This window comes from Actinia tenebrosa, unplaced genomic scaffold, assembly GCF_029948245.1.
Source record: "Actinia tenebrosa isolate PJP-AT-01 unplaced genomic scaffold, QUT_ActTen_1.0 PGA_scaffold0__85_contigs__length_37466705, whole genome shotgun sequence".
Classification (NCBI taxonomy): Eukaryota; Metazoa; Cnidaria; class Anthozoa; order Actiniaria; family Actiniidae; genus Actinia; species Actinia tenebrosa.
In genome coordinates this window covers 10039251-10059315 of record NW_028292569.1, presented here as the reverse complement: position 1 = coordinate 10059315, position 20065 = coordinate 10039251, and the positions used below count along the sequence as shown (strand labels likewise).

General features: G+C 35.1%; 2 protein-coding genes across 2 annotated transcripts; one reads left to right on the top strand and one right to left on the bottom strand.

Annotated features, from left to right (window-relative positions):
• The first annotated feature begins 793 nt into the window (after positions 1-793).
• Positions 794-3602, top strand: LOC116295959 (octopamine receptor beta-1R-like). Its single transcript, XM_031703917.2, has one exon. It carries the CDS (start codon positions 1627-1629, stop codon positions 2770-2772), a length of 1146 nt encoding a protein of 381 aa, XP_031559777.1. The 5' UTR covers positions 794-1626; the 3' UTR covers positions 2773-3602.
• Positions 3603-11814: 8212 nt separating this feature from the next.
• On the bottom strand, positions 11815-19951 carry LOC116295958 (borealin). Its single transcript, XM_031703916.2, has 13 exons — positions 19730-19951; positions 19433-19527; positions 19270-19303; positions 18820-18857; positions 18056-18108; positions 17685-17769; positions 17193-17240; positions 17021-17124; positions 15894-15992; positions 15586-15633; positions 14068-14155; positions 13386-13475; positions 11815-12661 (listed from the first exon to the last, which is right to left on the bottom strand). Exons 1-13 carry the CDS (start codon positions 19872-19874, stop codon positions 12611-12613), a joined length of 978 nt encoding a protein of 325 aa, XP_031559776.1. The 5' UTR covers positions 19875-19951; the 3' UTR covers positions 11815-12610.
• Positions 19952-20065: the final 114 nt, after the last annotated feature.

Here is a 20065-nt window from a genome sequence, read left to right as displayed (position 1 = left end):
ATGTCAACGGTGAAAAAAGCTGTTCGAATTACGTATTTGTTTATAATGATTTATTTAAACGTGAGTTCAATTTCTAGAAAAAGTTATTATCTACGTAGTCAATGCTTTTTACTTCTGTCAAGTGGATGTTATCGTGTGATCTGGGATCATTCTTCCGACCTGCGTTCAGTCCACTTTGATAGTACAATTGTGTTATGCAATTGCAACTTGGAGATAACCTGCTTAATACTAGTTGGCTTTTATATCGTATATCCTTAAGCGAGCACGAACGTGGCTTTCGTAATCAGATAATAACATATGATACTTCTTGTCGTAATTCTTTCTCCAAAACTTTGTAAGTTCCGTAAAGCGGATGTACAACTGTCTATTTTGGTCGGGAATACAAGACACTGTATCCTCACTTGTGAGTGTGTTTTTTCCTTCTTTTTTTTTTGATAAAAATTTACTGTAAAGATACATCAACTCTGTCACTACCGCTAAAACCGCGCTTTTAGAGGGTTTTATGTACGAAGTCGCTTAAAAAGATAAACTTACAGACTCGATCTGCCATCATTGAAGTCCATTCTCGTATATGAACCACAACCATTGACTGATAATTTCAACAGGATAACTGAATGTTATCATTCACGAACTCTTCTTTAGGTTTAACTAAACGATCTTCATATTCATTAAGATGATTTTCTTAAAATGAACGTATCCATTTCTTTATGAATTTAAACGACTACATTAGTGAAGTAATTTATGTGCATAAGTCTGTATTATAAATTAAGAGAACTTAAACTATATTTTCTTTTAAAAAAAACAAAAAAAACCCACATGACAAACAACTCATGTGTGGTTTTAGAAATCGACTCTTCAAAATGTTTACGAACCACACAATTTTTCTTCCTACACAAGAAATAATATCTTTCTAAGGCAGGCGATCTTTATTCCATACATTCAGACACCGAATAGAGCTTGTTTAATGATAAATTTTTGATTAATTAACCTTCTTTATGTAATATATATAGATATGCTTCCGTTGTCAAATTCATGGACGTGACTACTGGGGTGATCGAATCCCTTGAAAGACAATGATTGGAAGAATAAGACCGTTCCAAGCTTGGTTTTTTGTAATTGGACAATATTTTCTAGCAACCTTATACCGCCTACCTTATGCAAATTTGAAGATTTAAAGGTGTGCGATCGCAATAAAGAATTCTCACTTTTCAACGTCCAGGTGGAGTAAACAATACCTCAACAATAACCAGAAACCCATCGTTTAGCATTTTACTTATCTAATGTTTATCAAAATTCTTCAAGACTTAAATCGGTGATGTCTATTCATTGGTTCGTTCTCCTGCCTTGAAGAAACCAGCTTGGGCTAAAACAATTATTAACTCAGACCAGAGGAGAGAATCTCTCTCTCTCTCTCTCTCTCTCTCTCTCGAGAGAATCCGAGGAATGTGGAAAAGCTAATAAGCGAAAAAAGATCATTTATTAATTTCAAATAAACGTTCTAGACGAAGAAACTCGGCGTATGTGGCAGACGTTTGAGGACATATCAAGACGTTCTTGTTGAAGTGAAAAAAAGACTTGCTAAACTTGGATTTGAACTTGGAAACCACAGAAGTAGTGAAGATTGAAATGGCTTCTCGTCATGCAAGTAGTGCCAATATGTCCAAGATATCTTCCACTAACATTTCAGAATCTTCTCTTTACTCCAAGGAGCTTGTCATAATTCTCAGTATTTATGAAATAATTATAATAATATTTTGTCTCATAGGCTACGCTCTGATTATATTCGCAATGGTATTTAACTCCAAACTTCGAAGTATTTGCAACTTTTTTATACTAAGCATGGGTCTGGCTGACGGGCTGATCGCAACGATAATAATTCCTGTAAGCCAAGGAGTCATGCTTCAAACCTTGCACTACCATTCGGTTGGTGCCTGTGAGTTCGTGAGCAACTTAAACTTGATAACGGTGATCGCTGTCGCTCTAAACTTGTGCGCCTGTAGTTTAGAACGTTTTTTCGTAATAGCCTTTCCATTCAGACACCAGGAGTTCCTAACAAGAAAAAGAGCGCTGTCGATAATTGTAGCGATTTGGTTTTACGCGTTGATCGTAGGACTTTTGCCTCAATTTGGTTGGTCAGGAGGCAAAACTCTCATCATACGAGGACAGTGTGTGCGACCATTGGACAAGAATTACCTAATTTTCAACACAGTTTTACACTTTTGCTTGCCTGCTGTTTTAATGATAATCACGAACGGACTCGTCTATCGGATTGCTTCCAATCAAGCCAAACGAATTTACAGAATTCGAGCTAGTGCAAATCAGGCGTCTTTCCGTTATCAGTCAAATCCAAGAGAGCAGTCTTCTATCGAAGTATTTAGAATTAACTATAGAGCAGCAAAGAGGATCTCGATAATTGTAGGTGCGTATCTTATCTGCTGGGTCCCTCAGATGGCAACGTTATTGCTCTCTATCAAGATTGGCTTCAGCTCGATCCCTACAATTGTGTTTTTTATTACGATACCACTACAGTATACAAGCTCGGCCGTCAATCCTTGCATATTCTGCTTGTTAAATAAAGAAATAAGAAAAACTTTAATTAGAGAACTTAAAGCAAGATTTCCAATCTGGGTGCCTCACTCGAACGAACGACCCAATGCAAGCGAGACGGCTTTACGAGAAGACAGCCGTGGTTTCAGTGTTTCTCCACGACTATTTGCTCAAGTAACAATCGAACATTCTGAATCTGCTTGCTATCAACAGCAAAATTCATAAGAACTAAAAACAAAAATATTGATAGAAATTAGAAAAAGCTGATAGAAATTTCTAAAATAAAATAAAATAATAATAATAAAAAAAGTTTTCACCGGATTTTGACACGTAAAAACTAGCTCAATATGACAAAGGCCACCTTTCGTATTCGCCAAGCAATGCAAGAAACAAAAAAGCAATTTAGGACTAAATTCTTCAATTATTATAAATATTGTTAGAAATATATATTAGATGCAGCTTCAATACTTCAGTTTTCGAGTGAAATTTATTAAACAAGTGAAAAACATGAATAAATTGTGCGATGTAATTATGGCAGTCTGTGTAGGTGCTGTATTTGCATGGCGCTTTTGTTTTCTTCTTGATAATATACCTTTGACTTAAAAAGCGAAAAACATCGTACTCACAACTGAACTTTAACATGTTTTTAACGTGTTAAATACTATACTAGTTAAAACCAAAGTCTTATCTCAAAATCTTATCTCCAATATAGGTAGTTTTATTTATCTCATAGCAACCATTTATGAAGTCCATTTTCAACATGGATGTATAAAGTTGCGAATTGAATTAAAAAGCCTAGGTTGGTTTTAAAATTTGAATAACTTTGGTATGAGCTAAAATTTTGGTTTCAGCTGGGAATTGCCGGCGAACTTACTTCAACAAATGCGTCAAAACTTTTTATTTCATTTAACGATGAAATATTTCTTGAAAAAAATATTAAAAATTCTTACGTAAAATTTAATAACAATTGGCGCTAAGTGCTTTGTCATCGAATAACGATACACTTGGCTGTATATTATATATAGTATTAATTCAAATATTGCATGTAGTATTGATTTTCACTATTAAACTTGAGTATAAAAACCGAACTCGTGAAGTAGGTTTTTCTTTTATCGATAAATATTAATTCGTCTGGTTACATTATAGTCATTATCTTCTCGCAGTATTAAGTAAAAAAATATTTAGACCATTTTATGTGGTAATAAATGTGTTTTTGAATTAAGAACATCATTGAAACATAATTTCAAGTTTAAATTAATGACAAATTATGTATAAGAAATGGAAGACTATTATTTTACTAGTGATCGGCAGAGGGCTAAAAAACGATTGTCAAGCACCTGAAAACTTCGATCTATCTGTATAGTTGTTCTGGCGCCTATGGCTTGCCACTGAAGTGGTTTTACAGTCTTTTAAAATGTTTTTAGGCGTTTATTACCAATAAATGACCTGAGATGAATTACAAAATTATTTTGTGAACATCACTTATATTGATACCGACTTCACCAATGATTATTCATGGCCGGAGATGAGAAATATTACGATGGCAATATGTTCACCAAAATCCACAATAAAGCTGTCAAGCATTGTTTTTCCCCCAATACCTTTTACAGTTTTCATACTCTCAAATTATTTGTAGAAAAAATCGTTAAAATGTATGTATTTTGAAACTGTGTTTTTTATGCGTTTTTAATATAACTGTTTTTATTGTATATATTAAATACGACTACGACTATTAATGTAAATGTGTGTAAATATAAAATGAATAAACCACAGAATTACAGAAGCTTCAATTTTTTTCTTTGAGAAAGATAAATTATAAAATAACGGACGAAATGTTTTCTTTATTATCGGTTTTATATCTAAGAATGTAATACTGAGTGTAAACAGAAGTGCATGAGTTTAAAGGTGTGAATTGTTTTGTTAATTTAATGTTATCGGAAAGCTCGATAATTTTATTTTTCGATGCCTAGACAGTTCATCAAATTTTCAAGCATTCTTGGATAAAGTCATCAATAATGTACTTAATTTTTTAAATTCATGTCAAAGTAATAGAAATTCTTTGCTAGCTGTTTTATCAAAATCTTTTCTTTAATTTTTTGATGCCTCGACACTGAGTTCATCAAAATAAATTTTCAATCATTTTTGGATAAACCTTTAATAATGCGATTTTCTTTGTTTCATTTCAAATTCAGCAAAAAGCTTTTATAGTTAGACATTTTTTTGTTGAAAACCGGCATTGATTTTTCACTCAGGATGGATTTGCTGTCAAGCCAGGATTAGTTTTTAACGGGAAAAAAATTCATCTCGAATGAGCTTTGCTTCTACAGTATCAACTTTATTTTCATGCTATTTCCGCTTAAAAGTGTATCAAGTTTTTTTAAAGGAGTCTTAAGGGAGTTTAAAAAATGTTGCCCGCTCGAGTAGTAAAGAGTTGAGCAAACAGAAAAACATTGATAATTGTTTTGCATCATTGAAACTTGAAAAAAAAAATTTTTTTTAATGGTTCTCAATATCAAATCTATCTGAGAGCAAAACATTTTCTAAGCTCCTTCAATCCTCAATTAAGTTTTTGTAACGAACACAGACAAGCTGGCAAAAAGTTTTGAATTGTCTCCGAAAAGTATTCTTGTGAATCAATTTTTTTCATTGTCTTTTTTTTCCTTTTTGTTTCCAAATTGTATAGTTTATGGTTGAAAGTTAAAAAACATCCGGAAACAAGAATGGAAGATAGGAGATATTCCTAATTATAAAAGAGAGTAAAACTAAACAACTTCATCTCAGCGAGAAAATAAATTCAGCAAAATCTTATTTCAATTATATTTTTAGCCTATTATAGCACATTGAGCAAAATTTGTAATCAAGTAACGTAAGAGCAAGATATTTTAAAAAGGTTTCATTCTGGGAATAAGAGTGCAAAAATGAAGCCTTTTTCAGTTTCATTTTAGTAAAAAAAAAAGAAGGAAACGCTTAGGAAAAAAGCTATAATTTGAAGTGTTGTGAGCTCAGCGATTAGATTAATTTAGACTATGCTTTTAACTCACAAAAGCTTGGGGCGTGCTAAGGGCACTTATGAACTAACTTTCTCACGACCAAGACAAATTATATTATTCCGTGTGAGGTGTCTGAGTAAACACATTAGAAAAAAAACTGCAAAAATGCTCCTTTACTAAAGGAAGTTTTAAACTATATATTTCAGTTATATTATTCAGTGTGAGGTATCTGAGTAACTATATATTTTAGTTTCAACTGAGATCGGAGGAAAAGTACAACGAAATGTAAATAAATATGACAATAATTAAACGTTATTTTTAGATCTTTTTGGAAGAAAATAATTGCGTTTTTTACTTTATTTATACTATTTTCGGAAATTTCTGACAGAAAATGACGTCAATACCGAACAATTCTTGACACAAAATTAAGGAATAAAAAGCACTATAAAGGGATGAACAACACTAGTAGCTCAAAGTGGGAGTTCATGAATGCCACTCAATAACCGAGTTTCTAATGGTTAAACGTAGAATTAAAACAAAACTACTTGCTTCCGGGTATTTTTCTTTGGCGTGTAGATCATACACGACATCCATCTATTGATTGGATTGTAGAACTAACGAGGTTGTCATTATCTATTAAATCAAAGAGCCGGTCCAACGAACTTCCTATCATCCCTAGCGACTGCGAGTCTCGAAAAATATATTCTATTTTCTATGCAAATATCCGCGTAATATCGCTCTGTCAAAAATCGGCGAACATGTGGCAGTATTATATATGACACGCAAGCAATTGCAATATCGCGAAAACTGCAAATCATTCTGAAAAATATAACGTTTTAGAAAAGATAAACACAATAAAAGTGACAGCCGTGAAAGCAAAAAAAGCTTTTTTTGATATCGATGCTTAAGAATTACTTCAAAAACCATGTTACTTAAACCTTGACGACTGCTTTTTTCGTTTATGCTTCTTATTCACATCTACAACACAGTAAAAAAACGAAAAGTCAACCTTGAATCATGTATGAGATGGTAAAAAATTTTGAAAGATTGAACTCAAGTTTACAGAGAGAATTAACACCTGCTTGTGATAAACAAGTTGGCGCCATTAATGCTTCAATCACGTGATCGTTTAACCACCCAAATAAGGAAAAGTTAGCATTTTATTGTCATTTAATAACACGTCTATTCTAGGCCCTTGAGCAAGTTGTTATTTTATTAGAATAAAATGATCTTAAAGAAAGCCGCTTTAATTTTGAGTTTAAGTAGTATAGTACGCCTGAAGTGATCTCAAAGTCCCACACGTTTTTACTAGTGATACGGCGGCCATCTTGAATTCTATTCTTTTAAGTAAGTTGTAGTTGGAACTATATGTGAACACAAAATTTAAGAAAAGTTCCTTTGCCACTCTAATACCCCATTCACACCAAGGCTTAAACATGTTTTAGAGTGGTTTAACTAATAAAACAGTGCACAATATTTGGTGAAATAATGCATGTAAACTATCCTTTGTCTTGCTCTGATAATATTTTAGAAAGTTTCATTATATTGTAGGTTTCTAGTTTCTCAATTTTTTTTCCTAATGAAAACATAGTTTAACTAAACACGTTTAGGTGTGAATGGGGTATATATAAATATTTGTACGTTTGCTACCTGGGCATCCTATAAATTAAGATGCCTGCCGTATCGATAAAAAGGTCTAGTTAGGACCAGCTTTCCAATAATAGTTACGAAGAGAATTGACGGAGAAGACTTTTATTCCCTCTAATATACAACTGAAAGAATGACTGTATAAAATTTGAAATTTTAGAGTTACCCTTGCCATGAATAGCACAAATTTGAAATTTAATTCTGAGGATTTATTGCAGCCTTCCCACCAACAGCTTCTCTCAGAACTTTTCCCCCGCGAATAAAAAGACTTTTATTCCCTCTCCAAGATACAACTGAAATTTGTAATTTTAGAGTTACCCTTGCCATGAATAGCACAAGTTTGAAATTAAATTCTGAGGGTTTATCGCTTCCCACCAAGAGCTTCTCTCAGAACTCCCCCCCCCCCCCCCCCCACGAATAAAATTACTCATTCTTCAAAAGTTTACTTTTAGATATATAAGCTTAGAAGTCGTTAAAAATAGTGTTTCGAAATTGGTTTGTGAACAAGAAGGGCTTAAGCCAACTTCATAAGATTTTCAAGGCGATAACCTTTGCGGCATTTTCTCTCTCGTAATTCTTGTTTACCACACTCCACTTAAAACTTTCATTACTACGCATTATTTATTTGGTTTTAATGCAGGCACACTAAAATGTAATCCCGACCATTACTGGAGACCAAAAAAGCTCATTTATATTTTTTTCCAATTTAGCTGTCACCTAGCAATCTATGCAGACCATCGTATCAGATTATGGTTATTAGTAGTAATGATAAAAAGGTAAATTATACCCCCGTGAAAAGATGAAAAAACTTACTCCCCTATCACGAATACACTCCTTTCTACCACCTCTTTCTCTTTTACTCCGACGAAGGACTAGCGTCCGAAACGTCAGTAAGTTTTTTCACCTTTTCACGGTGTATGTTTTACCTTTTTATCATTACTGTTTCATTAGAAACACTGACGCAGCTCACACTAGTTTTTAGCTAGTTATATCTTATGGTTATTTATAGTAAGTTTGAAGAATCCTACTCAACTAAAATGCTCTGCGCGCAGGAATCGATGCAATGCTATGCAAACTGCCATCTTCTCTACCAGGCAAAATGGCGGTCTTGTAGGTGAAGTTTGAAAATCCAGTTCCATCGTTCTTATTATTCCTGCTAGATGTGTTATGACCGTCACAATATAATGATATATAGTCACTTTAAGCTTTCCGCCAGATTTGAGAAGTTGTGATGTCTAACAGTCGAATGACCGAAAAGTCATGTCACATGATGTTAATAATAATAATAATATTGATAATAACATAATTTAGTTCTAATAATTTTTGACAGTCATAACAGAATAAAGGTGATGAATCTCAATATCTTGCTAATAAATTTATGCTTAATAACAAAATAATATGAAAAAGTCGTGAAAAATGCGACAGCTGAAATGTACGTTCCTGTTTCCTTCGATACATAAAATAACTGATTTCAATCTACATTGATACAGAATATAAAAAAGTTTTTAAAATCTAATACTAATTTAAATATTAATTCAATATTGTATCAATAATTCTGCTATAAATTTAAAAAGTCATCAAACTATCGAAATTTCTATTTTGGACCTTCCTACTTGACATCCAATTTTTTTCAATAACCTCAGAGGAAAACTTTTTGTGAATTCCACGAACGATCCGCCAGACCTCCATGTCCACGTGATAATGTGTGCAAGTTTTTAGTAAGTTTTCAATATTGTTTTTAATAATTCGGGGATCTATTATTGGAATTAGATGCTGTTCCCTGCTGGAGAGTCGCCAATTTGGCGATCTCCCGACATGGACACAACGCAATTTCTCATTAGAAACTTGATTCAGAATCATAATTGTGTGATCAAATCAAATAAAGAACTTTCGGCCGGAAAAGTGTAATTGTTCATGAATAGGAACGAAGTGGTTGTTATGAACGATATAATTAGTTTTTCGGCTTCGCTATTGTGTGGAGTGACGGAGGATTTGAAAGCCGATGAACGAGGCTAATGACTTTTTTTGGAAAATGAAAAACGTTATTTCGAGAACAAAAGTATGGTTGTAGTCTATTCATTTACCTATTCCCTTTCCCATATATTCATACATCCATACATTTGTCTATTAGTTTAGCTTAATGAATGTGCTAGGTTACACGAATTACAACATTTCTATTAAGGGAAGCACCGGTGGCGTGCGCTGCTAATGCGTCGCCTCTCACCAATGCGGCCCAATTCGAGTCCTGCCGATCTCGATGTCGTATGAGAGTAGAGTTGTTTTTTGGTTTTCTCCTGTGCTTCGAGGGTTTTTCTCCGGGTTCTCCGGTTTTCCTCCCTCCTCAAAAATCAACTTCTAAATTCTAATTCGATCTTTGGGCTTACACTTAGTTTGGAGCCTAGCTCTGTTGTGATTGTCCCATGCTGTGATACAACAGCGAAAAGCTTTGTAGATTTTTTTATTATTCATCCATCCATCCGTTTATCTATCCATGTACTTGGCAATTCGTGGTCCTTCACAAGACTTACTCATACATCTACTTTTTGTGTTGATAATCTTTAACGAGGGAAACCTACTCACTAAACGTAGTTTTCAGTAGTGCCCTAAATAAGAATATACAACGAGTAATAATATAATAATATACAATTAAAGAAATATGGATAAACAAAAATATGAATAAAAAGATAAATTAAATACGATAAGAAAAATGTAATTATAAAATATAAAAATATGCACGCAACACGAAAAAAGCTGCACAACTTTGAAATTTTCCTCAAAGTTGTGAGCAATTTTTACGAAAAAAGCAAGACTGAGGGGGAGAGGGTGACGATTTTGGACGATATGGAACCGGAACCAGAAATGGCACTTCCAAATGTTACGAAAATAACGACGAAAACAAAACAATGCAAAGACGAAGAAAAGAAATTTTTGAGCGTTGAAATCGAAAGGTTGGTTAGCGGATGGGCAAAAGCGGAAGTTTTATTCAACTGTAAGCACTCGTCTTATTTCAACAAAGATCATAGAGCTGCAGCAATGCAGCGAGTCCTACTTGCGATCAACAAAGAAGGTGCAGTTAAGTCGATTGATCGTGCTATTTTGTGACTTGAATGCTTATAGTTTTCATGTTTAGATATGTGATGTTGCTATTGTGCTCATAAATTCCCGTGCTATAGTTCTAGCTAGGTCAAATTGGAGGTTCCAGTTTCTTTCTTTTAAATAATTTGGTTCGCTGTACTACTGTCAGCCACACGCTTTCTGTCCGCCATCTTGTTTGTTGCCGTCCCCAGTCTCCTAAACAACAAACCGAGCAAATTACGTGCAACTTTTTTTGTGTCGTAAGTTGAAAGTTGTGCGCGTTTAGATAACGGCTACAACACGTTCTAAAACTCTTGCGTGTACAAGTTGTAGGCAAAAGTTGTGCCGTCTAAACGCTAGCTCTATCTTGAAAGTGCGCATGCGGTAGCCGATGTTGAGTAAACATGTTTCCCGATGTTTGACAGTTTTGCCACCTTTGGAAACATTTATGGAAACATGTTTCTTGAAATATTTCTTGAAACATGCTTCTTCGTTTAGCCAGGGCCTTAGAGTAGGACATTTCAGATCGTTTCACCATTTTGTTTCCAAGTTGTGCAAATTTTATTTTCTAATCGGTAAACTTTGTCTTACGCTGGTTACGAGTCTGAAAAGCCGAGTCATAGAAAGGAAAATTTTTTTTTGCCAAATCATAGTTAACTATTCAAACATGTTCATAATATTCAATTTATACATGTGAGTTAGATATGAGATAAGTTATACATGTTACTGTTAGTTAGACCGCCATTTAGGTGGTCATCAATCTCAACCAGCAAGTTTTCGCCAAACATTTAAACAAAAAAATATCGGTAACTTCGTTTGCTTGTAGCTTGTTTCAGAAATACTCTAATGCTCCAGGTTTTTGCCTGAAGTTGTACTATTTATAGATCTATATGGTCATAAGGATTGTTTTTTTGATATGAACCGAAAAATATTCTGGCACCATAAAATACGCGCAGTCGACAGGTGGTTGAAAACGAAGAATTGTAAATGTATTGCTTTGGGCTTTGGGATAACTGCCCACTTTCTAGGCTAAAAATAAATTCCACACAATTTATAACTTGTTTGGTTTAAAAAAGTGACAAGCCCTCCTGAAGGTTTCCTCGTCATAGTATATCCACGAACGATTTCTTCTATTTTTAGCGTGTTTGTCGAACGTGCAGAGCTAATGGTTAATCCCCTCGCATTTTACAGTTCACATTACCCTCATTTATTGAAATTACTTCCGTGGTTCGTAACTAGAGATACCTTGAAATGAAAATTAGCTTGCCACAAGCCCTTTGAAAGGAGCGTCAAGCACACATTCGACTTCTCACTTTTCAAGATACGTCTGATAACAAGCTTGTTTTGGCGCCAAGGCTGGTTATATTCGGTAAAGATTACTGAACTTGACAAATAATAAATTAATTAAGAAATACGAATCCATCCTAAATTTAGGTCCAAGTCATTCACCTTGTGATCTTTTTCTGTCCAGATGCAGAAAATTTCCCCAAATTTGATCATTAGATTGTAAAGGTTACTATTTTATCCCAAAATTCATTCATCCATCTCAACAACCTAAAAACTAAACAGTTACATTTATTGTACTACTTATTTATCAATACAACAAATAAATTTTTAAAATACAAGTTCGTTTCAGATTCACTGATGATGTCTTGGGAAATTAAGATGTCATTCTCTGGATCGATAATTTGTCGGGATTGTAAAACATTTGTTTTCCTGGATCGATAATTTGTCGGGATTGTAAGACATTTGTTTTCCTGGTTCGATAATGTGTCGGGATTGTAAGACATTTGTTTTCCTGGATCGATAATTTGTCGGGATTGTAAGACATTTGCTTTCCTGGATCGATAAATTGTCGGGATTGTAAGACATTTGTTTTCCTGGATCGATAATTTGTTGGGATTGTAAGACATTTGCTTTCCTGGATCGACAATTTTTTCGGGATTGCAAGACATTTGTTTTTCTGGATCGATAATTTTTCGAGATTGTACGACATTCAGATTAGTTTTTTACATGGAAATCAATGGCTGTATGGAAATATTAATGAAATTTATTGATGGATCTTCAGTTTTGGATCGATTTTTTGTCGTCAGTGATCGATAAGTCAAAATTCTCGACCCCACCCCTGACAGAATCGAATTTGATCAAGTTTTACAGAAAGGGGAGAGGAGTAGGTAGTTTGTACATACATCATTCTCTATTCACTGGTATTCTTTGTAATAGAATATTGTGAAAGACTACGTAGGGAGGCATGGTGGAGTCTATCCTCTTTCCTGGGATAACAATCACTAGAGTACTGAAGGATGAAGTACATAATTATGTGGTATTTACAAATGTGTACCATGTCTTGTTCATTTCTTGGTAAGTTGCGATGGTACTTTCAACAGACGAGAGAGTTGTTCCTGGAATTAGAATAATAAGATGCAAATGAAAGATTTAACTGTTTGATCTTTCTATTGACCTGTTTAGCTTAATTGCAGTATTTCGTCATTTTTAGACCATTTGTCACTCTCTAGAGTATTATTGCTTTCTTTAGTGATTTTGTATGACAAAGACATAAACATAGATATCATTCAAACAAAGAATCTATAGATTCTCAACAGAATGACACATGGTCTGAAATGGCAAAACATTACAAAACATTGAAAGTTGTTAAGAGTATATGCTATATACTTATCAGCTCTTGTCATGCCATATTTAGAGGGTAAATACTTAGGTCTATTTAGGAAGCACATGTAGTGTAGCTGTGAGAGCCCTCACCTCTCACCAATGTGACCTGGGTTCGAGTCCCTTAGGTTCAATTTATGTAAGTAGATTTGTTTGTTGGTTCTATTCTGTGCTTTGAGGGTTTTCTGGGTTCTTCAGTTTTCCTCCCTCCAAAAAAATAATTTTTAATTGAGCCTGAATTTAATTTAGGCAAAGTTAAAGTCGAGTCCAACCGGCCAGCAGTTTTGCCTAGCGTCAGTGTGGGGGAGCCTATCGTGGTTCAGGGGTATTGGCAGGATTTGCAGTGTGGCAGCTTTGTCTTTGTGCTGTGGTTTGGCCAAACTGTGGAAATGTGGAAATGCTCTGTGGAAATGCCACTGTTAAATCTTATTTATTCTATTTATAAATAAGGATAAATACCTGAAGTAATTCTACATTTTTCCTGGCTCGTTCACTCAACGAGGGAGCCTGAGATGGACTCAAATGGCATTCAGTGGAGAACTGAAATGTCTGAAAAATAAAACAGCAAATTTAACAAGAAAAATAACAAGAACAAGAACAAAAAGGCTGTTAACAATTATAGACCCCTTGCAGCACAATCTGGGGGACAAAACAATAGATTCCAATTCTCAGGAGATTGGAATTCTTTTGTTTTGTCCCCCAGATTGAGCTGCTTTGACGTCACAAAAGTTCTATAGACCCCTTGCAGGATATTCCCCAATGCAGCCCAATTCAGAGGACAAGACAATAGAATCTTACTCTCACAACAACTGAAATTCATTGTTTTGTCCTCTGAATTGAACAGCTTTGGAATTTTCTGGAACCAGTCTATAGACTTCTTTACCTTGCGCATATTTTCCCATTTTAGACCACATGTAATTCCTTAGAGTATCATTTCTTTTGTGCATGGGAAAATACATGAATATGGATACAACTCAAACAAAGAATCTTATTTTCAAGAGAATGAGACATGGTCTTGATGGAAAACCATTATACCAAAGACAGAGATGTAAAAATTTTTATTGAAAATTTGAGCTAAAATCTTCATTTGCAAGGTTGATTCAATCATACACACTTTTAGACTGTTATGGTGTGTACATACCTTTCCGTTTCCTATTGGGATGAATACTTGTGGTGTGTGGGCAAGTGCAGAGGAATTGGCCAGGGGTGAGCCGCTCATTGACATTATCCTGGAAATTTGATTTTTAGAAGAGTTTGTTTATCTAAACAATTCCAAGAGGGTTCTGAACAGATATGGATGTTTTATGTATGACAGATAATACCGGTGATAGTGGCAATGACTATTAATAGAGTTAGTGATGATAACGATGATTTTGATAATGGTGGTGGTGGTGGTGATGATGACAGTGATGATGACAGTGATGATAACTGATTATGATGACTAATGATGATGACTGATGATGATGAATAATTCATCATCATTGTGTTGATGGCAACTGATAATGACGACTTATGAAGATGATGAGGAAGACTGATAATGGTAATGATGATGACTGGAGATGATAAATGGTGGCGATGATGACAGTGATGATAACTGATTATGATGACTAATGATGATGACTGATGATGATGAATAATTCATCATCATTGTGTTGATGGCAACTGATAATGACGACTTATGAAGATGATGAGGAAGACTGATAATGGTAATGATGATGACTGGAGATGATAAATGGTGGCGATGATGATAGTGATGATAACTCATGGTGATGACTGATATGATGACTTATGATGATGGTGACATTGACTGATGATGTATAACAGATGATGACTAATGATGATGATGAATGGTGGCAATAGTGATAGTGATGATAACTGACGATGATGACTGATAATGATAACTTATGATGATGAGGATGATGATGACTGATGATGTATAACTGATGATAACTGATGATCATGAATGGTGATGATGATGTCGACTGATGATGATGGTAATGTCTACAATGATGGTGAAAATGATGCTGATGGTGAAAGAGATGCTGATGGTGATATAGATGGCCATGAAGATGATGGTGTTGAAGTCAAGAATTGTGATGGTATTAATGAGAGGGACTTATATAAATGTCTATGAATGATAACACTTTCAGGCAACACTTTACCCCCTTTTTCATGTTTCTGCGACATGACTCTAGAAACCTAGCATTACGGGTTAAGTGTATTCCTAGGCATTCTGAGATTGCTTAGTCCTCTTTGTTCCCTTGGGAACATAGGCCCTCAATTTATTATTTCCCTCCACCTACAGTACTTTTTCTGATCTTGAGCAATAAAGATTCCCCGAGACTCAAAAGCTATTTTCCCATAAGATGTTAAAAACCTTCAAACTTTATAAAAGATAGATGATGGTCAAGGGCGGATCCAGGGGGGCAAAGGGGGACTGAAGCCCCTCCCTTCAGCAGAAATAAAACGATGCTTAAAATTTATATTGTTTTCCATTGTGTTGATGGAAGAAACTCAATTAGCCCCCCTAAACTCAATTAGCCCCCCCCCCCCCGCTAAAATTTTGATGATAATATTGTGGTGTTAATGGTGAGAGGGGCTTATTTAGAAGTATGTTAACGATCGCAGGTAACACTAGTTTTAAGAACCTAATCCCTACCTTTCTCCAGCTTTTGGTTCGCGTAACAAAGCAGGTGTCACTGGCAATCTGAAACAGCAAAAAATGACAAACTTGATTATCAAGTTATTCTTTCCTCAACAATATGTTATTTCTATGCTTCATGCATCCATGAGTTAAATACGATTCAATTACCTTGGATCAAATTTTGGGGTCACAAATAGAGTTTGCAGCTTGCCTTGCCCATTAGCTGCTGGGGTCACGAATCGGTTGTTTGCTTTAGATGCATTACATGCATCCATATGTCAAATACGATACAATCAAAATGAATGAGTCACTGATTCAATTACCTTGGATCAAATTTTGGGGTCACAAATAGAGTTTGCAGCTTGCCTCGCCCAGTAGCTGCTGGGGTCACGAATTGGTTGTTCACTTTAGATGCATTACTCCTGTTAAAAGAAAAAGACGTGTCTAACTGTACAGACCTGTATATATATGAGTACAGCACACCTGTACGTGGGCATTAAAAACACTAGTACAATGCATATACCTGGTTCAAAAAAAGTTGTTGGAGATCTGGAATCTGAGACTGAGAAGTAACATGCTGTAAATTGCAATAATTTTGCAACCGAAAAGTGTAGCTTTCTTTTAGATTTGGCCATAAAGCATGAACTTTAAGATCGACAATTTTAATATGATTTTTTGCATTTTAGTCAGAAAACATGAAGCAAAGCACAAAAATTCCATTTAGTCTCAGATCACCTCTTATTTCAGATCTTAGATAGTAAATGTTTTTTAAAATAGGTGTATACCTATTTTCAACAAAGTTGTTGAAGCCAAATGTCTACCAAGATCCAACATGAGTTGGAATGATTTTTGCTTCTTTTTATTATTCTCGTCAGGAACATGGAGGTTAATGCTGAGATATTCAGGATAGCTTGTAGCGGACGAATAGAGGATATTACATGGGTGCATGGAGATACGAATTTTATCTTCGAGTGTTGAAAAGATCTCTCACGAGTGAGATTTTCAACATGAGAAGATAAAATTTGTATCTCCAAGTGGCCATGTAATATTCTGTTTATTATATAATTATCAATGAAGTATGTTTTGGCTTTTTCAGGCAATTCTTTCCGTGTATTTTTGAATAGCCATTGCAATGGTGTTATCTTCACACGTGAAAAAAACATCATTTTCACGTGTGAAGATATTAATTTTTCGAAATAGAGAAAAATAGATATTTCATTGGTAATTATAAATAAAATAAATGAATAAATAAATGGGATTTAGCAGTGGCATTTCTACAGAGTAGCTATTCATCCACTGTAATTCCAATTGGAATTATATAATAAAAGCATTTTATATGCTACCTTGATTATTCATGTTTAGATGCGGCTGTATAGCCTATATCCTTAGGCTCAAACAACTTTTTTTGAAATAGGTGTATAGGAATAAAAGAATTATAAAGGTATCAAACCTTGTGGTTCTTGTAGTTGACTGAGGAGGTGGCATGGCAGAATCATCTACTTTTTGTGCTTTGCTTTTGGCCTTACAGGATGGTGACATGGCCACATTTTTCCTCTTAAAAAACATTCAAAGTTAATAATAAATGAGGCTCTTTGGGAGGATTTCTGTACATTTATGCCTACCTTTCTGGTTGATCTTAAAGCTCTTCCTGTTGAGGCTGGTTCTGTTACCTGTGAAGAGACAAAAACAAGTTTGAGTATACTTTTTGTTTTGATTTTAATACTGGATTCTTAGTAATGAAAAGCAAACCCAAATACAGTGTTTTCAAACCCTGAAACAACCTCTGGGCTGATCTACATTGTAAGTCAGGGCAGGGCTAACTCACAGATCAAACCCTGAAATGACCTCTGGGCTGATCTAAGTCAGGGCAGGGCTAACTCACAGATCAAACCCTGTAACAACCTCTGGGCTGATCTAATTCAGGACATGGCTTACTCACAGATCAAACCCTGAAACAGCCTCTGGGCTGATCAAAGTCAGGGCAAGGATAACTCACAGATTCAGCTTGTTAAGTGTTGTGTGAAGAATCCACTAGAGAAAATGCTTGGATCAAAGGAAAGACCCGACGAATTCTACTCACATGTTATGCAGAATCCAAAATCAACAGAACTTACTTCAGCAGGTTTGGCTTTCTTCTTTCTTGTTGATCTAGCTGGGGTTTGGAGACTGTCTACGTTTGTTACATCCTCAAGAGGTGCTCTGTCATATACAGAGGGACATGAATATTCTTAGTTATGCCTAATTTGGTAAAAACTGAATAGCTTGGGCATTCCCCCCCCCCCCACCCCCATCAGATTTCAGACCATGTGTCATTCTCTTGAGTATCATTCCTTTGTTTAATGGTTGTGCAATTTAAGAAGACACATGAATATAATTAGAACTCAAACAAAGAATCTTTTTCTCAAGAGAATGACCTCTGGTGTGAAATGGTCCAAAAAAATTAGGCCTAAGCTGAAATGAGAGTGGAATATTTTCTTAAAACTACCTTGGAGCATTCTGGAACACAGCGTCAGTCATATTTGTTACAATCTTTGATGCCTGAGAAGAAAATTGTTTGAAAAATTGTAAAAAAATTGAAATGAGCCACCATATTTTGTTATTGTTTTGCAGAAAATATACTCTATACATGAGATAATCTCAAGAGTGCTGTCACAGTATCACTTGCCTCTCTACTCTGGAGTCTCATGTTTGATTCCTGGACTTTGCATCACATGTGAGTAGAATTTGTTAGGGCTCATGCTAAATTACAATTCCATCTGTGGTTTAGCAGAGCCCTGACTTAGATCAGCCGAGAGGTAGTGTAGGGTTAGATCTGTGAGTTAGCCGTGCTCTGACTTAGATCAGCCCAGAGGTTGTTTCAGGGTTTGATCTGTGAGTTAGCCATGCCCTGACTTAGATCAGCCCAGAGGTTGTTTCAGTGTTTGATCTGTGAGTTAGCCATGCCCTGACTTAGATCAGCTCAGAGGTTGTTTCAGGGTTCAATCTGTGAGATAGCCATGTCCTGACTTAGATCAGCCCAGAGGTTGTTTCAGGGTTAGATCTGTGAGATAGCCATGCCCTGACTTAGATCAGCCCAGAGTTTGTGTAGGCTTAGATCTGTGAGTTAGCCATGCCCTGACTTAGATCAGCACAGAGGTTGTTTACGGAGCATGGGTGAAACTTTAATGCTCACAAGTCATCAATCACTGGCTGAATGTTAGAGGTGAGGTAGCAAGCAAAATGTATCATACTATATAATTATTGTATTACCTCTTGTAGTGCTGTATCATTAACCTTGCCACCTTGTGCTGCAAGTAAAATGACACAAGAAAAAAAACATAACATTTGTCTGCTACAAACTAGTAATTATGCATCGAATTGAAATATGCTGACTAAGTTGAATAAATATTGCTCTTGAATGACATGTATCAGAGACTAGTCAGTCTAGAGCAATAGTTATAAAAATTGGTCGCCATATTTCAATTCTTGGTTTGCAATCAATCCCAAGAGAGCACAATAACAAAAGGGATGTCCACCATGTTGGAAGATATAACAAAAGAATTCATTGAAAAATCTTTTGTCAAATTCTTCCAACATGGCGGCTATGACGTCTATTGCAAACGAAGAATTCGGTTTATGCTGTAGTACATGTACTAAGTATTAAACTTATAAATTAAATTTTGGATATTTGTTTAAATTATAATTATAAATCGTCCTCACCTAAATAGTCTACCACTTTCATCTTCCTAATATTCTGAAATTTAAAATTTTGAAATATCAGAAGAACTTATGAAATTATTTTACATACAAATATCTTGCTATGATTTAAAAACAAATTCCACTGAAGTTGAGGCTAGATTTCAAGCTTTCATGCCATTCTTACCGGTGGAAGCTTCAGGATTTCCAGTTTATAGGCATTTTTTATCATAGAATTTAGAGAATTGGCTTGAGATCGCATTTTAATGATTCTGGATTTAACTGAAATACAAAATTCAAACATAAGAATACTGAATTTGTGACTCGAAAAAAACTCATGTATATGACATAAATTTAATGTAAAGCTTCAATTCTTATCCATCCCTAGATAAAACAACATTATTTACATATTCTAGAGGCATCATTTTGTCGTATTTTAGGTTATTTAGAGGGAAAATAAGTGTATTTTTTGAAGCTTACTGACCTTGGACATCAAAGTCTTGGAGATAAACTTCAAGCTTTTGTCGTCTTTCTTCATCGTTCATTGAAGTCTCCAGATCACCTTCTGGAAGGGCAGGCCGTTTACGCCTAGCTTGTTGAAGCTTAGTTCTCTTTCTTCGAGCCGGCATGGAGCTGAAAAGGAAAGATTTTAATGCTAAAAAGTAGCGATAAAAATAAGGTTTTTCTGTTCGACTTTCTGCGCCAAAATATTTTGAAAAGAGCGCCAGAATAGGTCATGAGCCCGCGATCAATAAACGTCCCATTGTAGTCCTCTAACAGACTCACAAATATTCCCCCATTTAGTCCCTACAGCATTTTA

What these genes read in the sequence shown, in the direction of transcription:
- LOC116295959 (XM_031703917.2), top strand. Translation starts at nt 1,627, where the DNA reads ATGGCTTCTCGTCATGCAAGTAGTGCCAATATGTCCAAGATATCTTCC.
- LOC116295958 (XM_031703916.2), bottom strand. Translation starts at nt 19,874, where the DNA reads ATGCCGGCTCGAAGAAAGAGAACTAAGCTTCAACAAGCTAGGCGTAAA. An exon ending in AAATCCTGAAGCTTCCACCG is followed by an intron (nt 19,304 to 19,432) that starts GTAAGAATGGCA and finishes TTTAAATTTCAG; the next exon opens with AATATTAGGAAGATGAAAGT. An exon ending in GAAAGTGGTAGACTATTTAG is followed by an intron (nt 18,858 to 19,269) that starts GTGAGGACGATT and finishes TTTTACTTGCAG; the next exon opens with CACAAGGTGGCAAGGTTAAT.